At 35.0% G+C, this 12,148-nt stretch overlaps 1 protein-coding gene across 1 annotated transcript in view; it reads right to left on the reverse strand.

Moving 5' to 3' along the window:
• Window positions 1–12,148, reverse strand: part of NAV3 (neuron navigator 3) — a 225,098-nt gene that overhangs the window by 119,676 nt on the left and 93,274 nt on the right. The window contains 3 exon segments of the mRNA XM_015812046.1: window positions 973–2,002; window positions 5,462–5,601; window positions 9,983–10,051. Of these exon segments, the coding sequence (XP_015667532.1) occupies window positions 973–2,002; window positions 5,462–5,601; window positions 9,983–10,051 (1,239 nt within the window).

Raw genomic sequence — 12,148 nt, forward strand, 5'->3', positions numbered from 1 at the left:
AGGGAGGATTTTATTTAGGGATGATTTTAAGAATAATTTTAATAGAAATACAGCTTCAAATATTTGGTTTTTAATTTGGTTTTATAGGGGTTTATATTTTTTGTTTTTGTACTTGTACTTGTTTTAATATGCTGTGCACCGCCCTGAGTCCTGCGGGAGAAGGGCGGTATATAAATTAAATTATTATTATTATTATTATAAATGACTATATTTTTGTTATACACGTAAGTTTATTATTACTTTCTCTCATTTCAGCAAAAATAATTTTTAGGAAGAAAATTATTGAATTATTCATTGCAAAATTGATAGAAGTCCCTAACCATTAAAAAAACAGATTAAATCAAGCAAATCAATAATACAGAAGGTTCCCTCTAAAAGACACTTTCTCCAAGTTTATCCAGAAACCACTAATAAGCTAATAAAATTAATGAGTACAAATATGTCATTTTTAATTCCGCTATCGATGCTACAGAATGAGGCTAACTGGTTGCATAGAGTCCACATGAAGGTAAAATGCTAAAATAGTTTAGTGAACAGTATTTTTTGTTATTGTAAAATCATAATAATTAAGGTGCAATCGGTACAAGTAATATCTGATATTGGAAGTAATACAACACTATATTTCTTAATATTGTTGAGATGGGGGAAAAAGTGATAACCTTTTGATAAACATATTTGCTAAATATACCAGCAGGAAAAACAAATCCAGCAATACAAACTTCAAGTCCCATTGTGCTAATTAAATTACCTTACGCTCTCTGATTTCCTTAGGAAGATGTCTCTACGTGATCCATTTTACATTTTTCCACTATTTCAAGTATCAAGTGTTTATGTGTATGTATGTATATATGTATTATCTTTCTTTCTTTCTTTCTTTCTTTCTTTCTTTCTTTCTTTCTTTCTTTCTTTCTTTCTTTCTTTCTTTCTTTCTTAAGATGTTAGAAGGATAAAGTGTGAGTAAACCCAACTTACCTATAAATAAATGGTGCTACAGTGGCTGTATTTGGATGGCTGTATTGTTGCTGCTGAGGAAGTTGGACAACACCACTTCCTGGGACTTGCCCAGTGGCTGCAGCCATTGAAGGAGAAGAAAATGAGGTACTACTAAGACCAGCACTGCCCTCCTTTCCTTCAGAAGCTGAGAGACTGGAAGGAACATAGGTTTTCTCATTCCCTTGGGATTTTGCTGTAGATAGGGGCTGGTTTCCTTTTGCATTCCTCAGCTTTTCTGTTTCTTTACTTCCTGAAGATACTAGTGAACTATTCTGCTTCGATGTAGGTACTTTTGAACCAGGTTTTGGTATCCCACTAGATGAAGGAATTAAACTTTCTTTCTTGGCTGAAGTTGCTTTGCTCCCCTTGGGGATCAGGCTTGCAATTTTTGAGGTCTTTTTGGTGGGTGTCTCGGGCATCTGTTCCTTTTCATCCTTTACCACTTTTTCAGTGCAAACTTTATTTTTATCTTTGCTCTTTTCTTCTTTATCCTTTGGCTGCAGCAAAGACTTTTTATTGCTGATATTTTTGCTTCCAGCTTTCGGAGGAGTTAATTTAGGGGATATTTTGGGGCTGTTGGTGGTAGATCCAGCAGTATTGAGTCCACCACTGAAGCCATCCACTTCACCACACTCTAAAAAATTTTCATCATCTTTTCCATTCTCAGCGGGGCTTGAATTTGATGACAAAGGGGGCCGTAAAACAGTCCGAGCGTTAACCAGTTTGAATTTCTCTAACATAGATTTCTGCCCAGATGAAGGTGTTTTGGGAGCTTCAGTAAGAGGTGGTTTAAGCCTGTCTGCAGGTGGTGTAGGGGAGGTTGCAGGGCTCTGCTGCTTCACAGACAGCATAGTAGAGGTGGCACTGTGTTTGACATTCATTGATTTGCTGCGCCAAGGCTTGCTGGCACTTGGAGAGGGGATGGCAGAGACCAGCTGCTGCCCAATGGTGGTGGGATGCTGTACATTTCCATTTATACCTGCAGATGGGTGAGGACCTTTGGGTGATTCTAGTTGTTAAGAGAGAGAAAGTACAATTTACAGAGTTGTCTAATGACTTCTAATATAAATAGAGACTAAAGTGGCAATTATGTATTTAAAAAATAAACATATGTAATTACACAACTCGTTCTATGATTCACATGTTCATGAAAAACTAGAAATGCAAAAATGTTTTGACTAAACAAGCGTACTCAGTGTGCTAGTAACAAAACCTGCCCATGCAAGTAAATAACTGAATAACTGAAACAACAGTAGTATTCCACAGATCCTTTTGATAACTAAAATCGTAATAGTTAGTGCCAAATTCATACAAATATTTAGAATTAATATTGTTTGTCCTCTCATTTAGGGAGGAGCAGGGGTCTTCTGCTGATGCTAGCTGTATCTATCTGCACTTCTATGTTTATCAAATCAGACACATCAGTGTTGCTATAATACTCTTAATGAACAATCAGTTGCCAAATTTGGGGAACTGTTGTAAAGGTCACTGTAGAAATCTTCCATAAAGCTGCATCAGCAGCCAAAGCCAGAAACAATTTAATATGAAGATGACTAAAGCAATCTGACAAGAGGTGGCCAGAACTAAAAATAACAGCAAAAACAATTTCCACAAGAAAGGCATTTTAAAAACAATTTGGTCAATTTCTGACTTTGAATTTACTGTTTCTCAATGAAATTTAAAGATTGAGCAATATGATTCTGTATGAGCATAGTTTAATTTGTTACTTAAAAATGAATCATTTTTAGTCAACATAATATGTGTTGTTTGAGGGGTTTGGTGTGTGCATATTTTACTGTTTTAATGCATTTTAGTATTTTTAATATCTATTGTTCTCTACTGTTAACCCAACTTCATCCCCAGTAGTAGAAGTAATAATATAATGCTCATGAATATATAACAAGTTCCTTTGACATGTAAAATAAAAAAATGAAATTAACATTTATTTGAAAGAGGAAGTAATAAAAGTTATGGTCTTACATGGAATTTGATTTGTACTACATCTCCACACACTCAGTTTATATGGTACATGGTCATTATTTGCCAGGAATGTTTTACAAACATTCAGTGCAAGGATTTGTGGTAATAACTTAGATCTGAATAGAAAAGCACATGACTGCATTCAGAAAGTTTTAATTTCAATTTACACCATCTGAACCAGAAGCTGAGATCTTGGAAAGCTCTATCCAGCAGCCTTTTCCAATTTGACATTTTCCAGATAGGTGAGACATCAGTTATTGCAATTTCCAAACAAGACGGCAAATGATTGTCCAAGAACTAAGTGCTAAGCAAAGAAATTCGAATATACCATATTCAATGTAATGAAGTAATGCTGAATGAAGATGAACTACACATCATATTTAATACATTGTTTGGTCTTCTACATGTAATCCTCATTTAGTTGTTTGTATAGTGATCCTTTACGGTTACAATAATGATGAACAAATAACTTTGCATAGAGTTCTTATATTTATGACCTTTGCAAGTCTCTAAAGCAAAGAAAAGGGAAAATAAGATCATAAGCACAGTCAAAATTTCATGTGCTTTGTGTAATAACTGTTTCTGTTCCCAATTGTTGCCACTAAATGAGAACTATCTGTATATTACTTTAACTATTGGTGCTATTTAAATGTAGTAAACTTTTTTTCTCAGATAAAATATTTCATTGTGAAAAAAATTATGATATATTTAATTTTTATTTATTTATTAAATTTATTTGCCACTCATCTCAACCACAAAGTATAAGCATTCATATGATAGAAACAGAGATTAATGTGTTATTATTCACATAGCCATTTTTATATTCTATGACAATTCTAGCTTCAAGAACTATTTTCCATTCCTAGGTCAAGCTTCAAAACCCTTTAAAGTTCCAAATCAAGTGTCTGGTTGATTTCAGTATCAAATGTGTTTTTTCAAAGTCCAACAAAATTGGATTTCCTGATGAAACACACTAATAGTTCCTCTGATTTCTTGCTATAATTGAATTTCACAATAGATTTAGTCTTTCCTCCTGCAGATAGTTTGGGAAACTACTGCAAATCTTTCTCTACAATATAGGATAGACTTGCTGTTTTGAGACTGAGTTTTCCTAATGCTAATACTCTTTAAAAAATCTGTTGCTATAAGATTAAGCTGCACTCAGCACAAATGATATGAAAAACAACACTCATAAAATATTCAGATATCATAATTATTTTAAAGATTTTGTTAAAGATACAAAAACAAATAAAGGATAAATTATAGACAATTGTGGAAATTAATTTTCCTCTAAGCATTATGTTGCTCTTGAATCATTTTTAACTATAAACTGATTAACTGATATTTTGTGTTATTTTTAAAATATGAATGAAGGCAAATATATATTTAAAATACTCCAATTAATCTGGCAATTAAAATCCAAATATATAATCTCTGAAGTATTAATAAGATTTCTTATTAGTAGCAGATAAGTAGATATAATAATAATAATAATAATAATAATAATAATAATAATAATAATAATAATAATAATAATAATAATATTAATAATTAAAAAAAAGTTGGGAGGGACCTTGGAGGTCATCAAGTCCAACCCCCTGCTTAGGCAGGTAACCCTATACCATTTCGGACAAATGGCTGTCCAGTTTCTTCTTAAAAACTTCCAGTGTTGGAGCATTCACCGCTTCTGGAGGCAGGTTGTTCACAAAATTTCACAAAAAAGCTGTCGCAACTATGATTATATAAATAATAATTCTGTAGTCAATAGACTTTTCTTGCTTATTAAGTCATTCATTCAATCTATATCTTACTGAAGACCACCAAGATTATCAGTGATACATAAGATACAGACAACATCCAGAATATCCATGGTATATTATAGAAAACCAATCTGCAAAAATGCATACCTTACAAGCAAATGATAATTGTGAAAAGTAATAAAGTTATTTTCTCACCCAAAAAGAGTTCTCAAAGATATTACTATTATTCAAAGACATCTACTCCCCCCTTGTGGTAAGCATAATATGTGTTGTTTTAAAAATAGTGTATGCTTAAAATTTCATGTCCCTTTACCTTGAAAATTAAAATTATTAATCAGCATACTTCTATTAATATAATTCTATCAATAATTGTGTTTAAAAGTGAAAGATATAGAATTTGCCAGAAGATGGTAATATGTGTCAGTATTTGCAAATCTGCTAATGTTTTCCCATTGTTCACTGCTTGTAGTTATACATATATATTTACTATAATATATATATTTCTTATTTTTAAATAGGACATTTTCACCTATTTCTCAACATCTTATGGTTACTTTGGGCCACATTTTCAAAAAAATGAGCTTTCTGGTTATCATATTTGAAACAGGGTGGCTCTATGTATGTTAATTTAAAGTTCTACAAAGCTTAAGTCCAGGGCAATGTCAGGAATTGTGGAGGCATCTCCTTAGGCTTCTGGTTCAGTAAGGCAATGTCTATTAAGCACTCACCTTTTTCATTTCCATTTGCATATTGCGGAGGTTTGTTTTTGTCAATGCTATTAAAGCTCTGACTTCTTCGATTTAAATTGGAAGCTCCCTGGACTTTGGTACTGCTGCCTGCAGCTGGCACCCTTGAAGGCCCAGGAAGCCTAGAACAGTACAGTCAGAAATAAGTGTGTTGCAGTTGCAGACATGTATAAGATAACATAGTTTCAAAAATAAACCCATAGACCTGATTAAAAACAACAAACATTCATGTACTTCAGAGTTAGTTAGCCACTGCCACAGAATTATCAATCTCAAAAGGCACAAATGGAGGATAGATACTCTATAGGATCACAAACAAACACATAAGGACTCTTTGCATTTTCCATTCACAGTGCACAAATGAGTCCCAGGATGCTTCATATGCAATTCAATTTTTCCCAATTTTTTCCAAGATAATAAAAGTCAATCTTACAGAATTTATTTGAAGAATATACTAGGTAAACCATTTCTTATACACATACAGATATGACAGCAGGTTAGCTGCGATAGCAAAAACAACAAAGATACTCGTGGCATTGATAAATAATAAATATGCAAGCTTTAAGGCACCATAATACTCTTTGTTCTTTATCCTGTTCATAGGTAGGTATTTGATGACGAGATTACTGATTTCTGTGGTTGAGAAGCTTTGGTCTGGAAATAAAAATCCCTGTATTAAAATGATCCATCCACCACAGTGCCATTTAAATATTGCATTTGTTGGTATTTGCTGCCACCATCTGAAACTTCCTGGTTACTAAAGGTAATAAAAATGCCACTGTCTACAAACTCACATTATGCTATGTATATTTCACGGCTGGTTTAGTGATAAAAAAAACATTTTAGACAACTAAAAATTATGTCCATAAATGTAGAGATTTTGCAGCATCAATAGAATTTTACTAATATTGAGGTCAGATATTTTTGTTAAAAAAACAAAACAAAAACCCTATCACCATTAGCAATAACTGAAAGATAACACAGCATAACTAGAAAAAGCATACTTTTAATATTTCTCAATGCCTTCCTTTTAACTATATTCCCTCCAGAAAACCCTACACCAAAAAATCAGTTTTGAATTGCAACTTTTAGCTAATATTTCCATTTAAGATTTGATTGCTATGATATAAAGTGCAGTATTATATGTTTAGGTGTGCAGCTTTCAGGAGGATATGTTCTGAAGAGCAGTCTGATGTTTTTATTTTATTTTATTTTTGTCTATGCTACAAGAAGACCAGATTTTTTCATTTCTGGATTTTTTTTTAGATACAGAAATTTTATGGTCCATGGAAAAAGCCTTCAACTACCAGTTCAGTTATATTTGACTATATTAAAATCCCTGTGAAATTCACTGCTTAATAACCCTAATCCTAAGGAAAAATTGCCTTTTGAATAGTGGATTTTAAATAGATTTTAATAGATTTTAAACTACTTTTAGGAAAACTATATACATATAATGCATGCAAATGTTTAGTAACCTAAATATAGGTTATATTTCACAATATAGAAATCTAATAAATAAATATATAACTCCATTTATAGATATTCCACCCACAGAATCATTTTAAGCAACAAAGAAAATGCAAAGTTTAAAGTAAAATAATATACAAAAAACATACTTTTGATTAGAAGTTTACAAAACACCCTTATAAATTTATAGTGTTGGAAAAACAACAACTGTTAATTTCCAGACAGAACAAATTGTGAATGAGACAAGAAAGTCCTAAGAAATTAGAATGAAAATATACAACCACAGGTGCACAACAACTGCACTCTGGTATAGCTCATTTCATGTTATCTTAGCAACTCAGACAGAATGACTTAATCATGGACTACCCAACTGATAGGTCATTGCCAGTAATGAACTGTTTTTCAAGGAACACACATAATCAACACAGACTGAACACAAAAGGAGGACCCAGGTGTCTTCCTTTAGGAAATAAATGAACTGCAAGTAGTAATTCTAAGTAAGAAAGCCACAAAACTTGGCAGAGTGACAGGGTTATACATTGACATCCAGGCTACTTAGAGCTGTACCGTTTACACTCAAAGTATGTTCTGTTTCTAGTCACTTTCACAGAAATTATGCTTGCCCCCAAATACCTTATTTCATTAAAATCTTTTTAAGTGTCTTTGACATGCACTAGAAAAGCACAAACTGTTTTTATTCCAGTGCACTTTCAATATTCAGTATAAATACCATAGCTACCCAGATTGACAGGGATTCTTGAATCAAGGAGGAGTATTTCCTATTCCAGCTTAGATATTTCAGGATCTCAATCTATTTTACTTGTAGAATGTGTGCTTTAGTGCAAAGCTAGAGTCTTTTCTAACAGCTCTTCCTTTATGTGAAAAATGATAATGGAAAACAAATTAGAAGACAGTTGTGCACCTCTATTCCCAAGTCCACAGACTGCTCTATTATACACAGGGCTGGTTTCTTTTTAAAATATGCAATTTTAGTGATCCAGAATAAGCACTAGTACACAATTCAGTTTCTCCTCTTTCAGGCTAAGACAATAAATGAAAAAGATGGGGGGGGGTTAAGTTGGATGAGAACTCTGCTAGTCAATTAACCAAATGTATTTTTTTACTGAATATAATGTATGAACCTACCATTTTGGTTTGGTAGTGGGTGCAAAATTGAACATACATCCTTTATTCAATAAACCAAGGTAAAAGAAAAAAAAACAAATACCATGTTTCCCCAAAAATAAGACTCAATCTTATTTATTTTTTTAACCAAAAGACCCATTAGGGCTTATTTTTGGGGGATGCCTTATTTTGCAGCTGTCCGCCCACTCCATCACAGCGTCTGGTTGCTTGTGACGACAATGGGACAGGAGAGCATGCGCCGCACCAGTGCCACTCCTATGAAGTGAAGCAAGGCAAGTGGGGGGATGAAACTCTCCCACGCACCCCAGATCTCTTACCTCAGGGCCCCAAAAACAGGCCATTTAGCTGCCCTCCTGCATCTTCCTTTGCACTCTCCTCCTGAACCAGCTGTTTTGCTACAGAGGATGGATGGGGGAAGGTTTGGTCCCCTTATCTGTTCCCCTCTGCCATTTCGGAGTGAGGGGGGACTGATGGTGAAAGGCTCTGCTGCCACTATGCAACAGCCATGTCTGCCACTGGAGGGGCTTTCTTTGGTCCCAGCCACCCCCATTTTGCCCTGCAGATCAACTGCCTAGCGGCAGCCCCCATTTCCTTTTCCACCAACTCTCCCATGGCTTGCGCCATGACTAGGTGGCACAAGCCTCCCCTGCCGTCTCCCTCTGCCTGCCAGACATCCACTGAAGATGTCTGCCCACTCCGTCCCATCATCTGTTTCCCCACAGCTGCAACGGCTTGCAGGGCTTCCCAGGGCAGATGCTCGGGAGGTGAGGGCAGTGCTGGCGGAACATGCCTTCAGGCGAGGAGAACACTGGCGTGGACAGGCAGAGACCCTTTTCTCCCCTGCCTCCCCCCTCTGCCTGCCAGACACAGGTGGCAGGGTGTGGATGGCCTGGCTGTGGGGGCCCTGAGGCAAGTTGGTGCAGAGCATGAGGAGCAGCTCCACCCCCCCCCACCTGCCTCGCCTCAACTCATGGTGGTGGCACCGGTGTGACAAGTGCTCTCTTGCCCTGTTGCGGCAGCAAGCAACCAGACAGTGGGACAAAGGGGGGGGGGCTCTTAACTAGGGCTTATTTTTGGTGTAAGGCTTATATTAAGCGCACACCAAAAAATCAGGCTAGGGCTTATTTTCTGGGTGGGTATTATTTTGGGGAAAACACGGTGTCTGAATTAATGCAATGTGAAAACCTAACAATTGTGAACAGAATAGACAAGACTGAAAATGAGAAAAGATTCTGCAGCACAGTTAAAAATATATATTTCAAGCTTTTTTCCAACTGTTTTTCCCTCCAGAAGTGCTAGAGTACTGTACAACCTAAAATTGTATAATCCTAGACTTGGATATAGCCAGGATGCAAAATCTAAACCAAGTTTGGTACGTGAAATCAAATTACCACATCCTAGATACATGGCTATACAATTTTCACTTGGACACCTTCAATGAGAGAAGCTTACTTCCTATCTGGAAAATTGGTTCTAGTCTAAATTTCTATTACTCCCAGCTAATACTCATACTGCAGTGATTCAACGCTTCTGAAGAACGTAAAGACCAAGGCTTCTTAGGTTAAACAAATTTAACCTTCAATTTAAATTGAAGTCAGAGCTTTTGAGTATAAATTGCCAATAGACACTGAACAACTCCTTTGAAATATTTATGTTACTTTGTTAAGCTGCAGCATAGGGATATCTCTATAATTATCCTACTGTACATTCTTTGCTGTAGTCATGGCCAGTTTTCCACTAACCAACAGAACATCCTGTAAAACCTACATCTGAAATATAATAATGAAATACCTTAGTATCTATTGTGGCTCAGAGAATAAAAATGCCAGTGGGCAGTGACTCTATTAAGCATCACTAGCAAGCAATAAATTAGAGATGTTAACTGACCTAGAAGGCTTTTTTTGACTGGTTGCAATTCCACTGTGATTAGACTGAGTTGTATATCTGGCTGTCAGACTGCATGAGAAGAAACAGAGAAACTGAATTAAAGAATGTTGTTGAATATGCATAAAAAGCACAAACTTACCACCAACTGATGAGTTAATGCAGAACATGAATAGAACATGAGCAGAAAGCAAATTAAAGAATCAAATGTAATGTTAATAGATTGAGAGTTTCTAAAATATAAATGTTGTAATGACCTTCTCTTCATGCTACTTTAGCTTATAGAGAAACATCCTCTCAAATGTTGTAATCACTTTAAAACACTTCTGAAATCACTGCAGAATTCTCTACCTGCTTTACTTTCATTGTCAAATGAGCCTTCAGTGTAGAACTCTATTGTTTATATGAACTGAAGATTAAAATATTTTAAAAGATACCCATTCAAGTTCACTAATAGACCATGATTTTTTCAGATCATTGAGAATGTTATATAGCATTTTATGGCTACATACTGGGCATATTTTAGAAAAGGCAAAGAATCAATATGACTTTGCCCAGCAACTGCTAGCTATGAATCTTCATTACCATTCTCTGCAGATCATTTTTCCAACTATTTAATACATTCAATGAGCTGTAAGAAGCTATTTAGACCATCCTGTGCTCAATGTAGAAATCCAACTTAGAGCATCAGAAGGCTATCCAAATGACACTCTAGCACATTGAGCAAACTAACTTTGAGTACATTTACCACCTTTCTAAGCACTTGGTTCCACTGTCAAAGTGATCATACTGTTATAAAGTAAACCAATAATAATAATAATTATAATAATAATCCAACTCTTACTGCTGTGGAGTAGATGATTATTTGTTGTAAGCACATCTCATGCTGCCAACATGGCAAACAGTGAGATAGAAAGTTAAAGATGAAAACAGGTGCTGGACTAGCATTGACAAGAAAAGTAAAGCTAATTGAAAAGTGATGAAAGTGACAAGTGACATGACTTTGATTGATATACTGTATTAAATAACCAAGGATGTGATATGACTAGACAAATTATTCTTTGGTAAGCTTCTTTTTGAATTGCACCAAGTCAGAATGCTGGTTAAAAAACAAGTCAAGCTGAATTTTTTCTTCTAAAAAGTTAAAAAAAACAACACTAGAGAGCTGGTTGAAATTTGTCTGAGATATACAGAGGGAGCATGCAGGCAGGCAAGGACTGAGGTGGAAAGCAGGGAAATTCTGCTGAACTGAGCTTTATCCAGATTGCTTTGACTTAATGCCTAGGGTTGCAAATTCTGCTTCTATTAGAAATAGCAAACAAAGCAGTGCTATAGTCTAGATATTTAGCATTAAGCAAATAGACAAAAGCTTGGAAAATATAAAAAAAAATCATAGGACTTGGCTAAAGAACTGTTTAAACTTTGGTATTTTTTCCAAAGTAACAGTACAACAGTGAAGAATACAGAATGCAGAAAGGGAGTGGTAAGACAGTTTGAATCAGCATTAATTTGCTTATTTACTTGTCACTCACTCAATCAAAAACAAGAGAAACTACTAAATCCTGTTTCCATGACAGACCATTTATATAAATCAGTCACCTTCATGTGATCATATTTCACATCAGAAAAAGCTGACATTTAGTTTCAATATAAGAGATAAGGAATGATTTTCTATATTCTTTTGGGAACAGAAAATGCTTCCATGTGGAATTAAAGTTAAGGAGCAAGGGGATTGCGATGCATTAGAGAAGGGGACTAAATAACCGTGTTGAAGGTGGTAGAGGTACAGCTTATTTTGCAATAAAATAATCTACTTTCAACCTAATAGTTACAAAACTCAGGCCATGAAAGCCATAAGGAAGAAAATGTTGATTGTAAACACTACAAATTATTTTTAGATTAGATTAATGTATTAAATAAATTGCTTAATTAGATTGAAACAGCATGCATAGGACTCATTTTCTTAAGATTCTGAGTTGTTCCATATCTGTATAACTTGAATATCAGGTATGATAGGAAGTCTTACCTGTTTGGGACTTTAATTTAAGGGATACTATAACTTAAGATATATACTTCCTGAAGAGTGACAAGAAAGAATATTTTCATTTTGCCCCAGGCCATTTCTTTTCTTTCATACTTTCATATTCAACACCTTCTACTGCCAAAGGC

This window comes from Protobothrops mucrosquamatus, unplaced genomic scaffold (assembly GCF_001527695.2).
Source record: "Protobothrops mucrosquamatus isolate PMUCROS unplaced genomic scaffold, P.Mucros_1.0 scaffold63, whole genome shotgun sequence".
Classification (NCBI taxonomy): Eukaryota; Metazoa; Chordata; class Lepidosauria; order Squamata; family Viperidae; genus Protobothrops; species Protobothrops mucrosquamatus.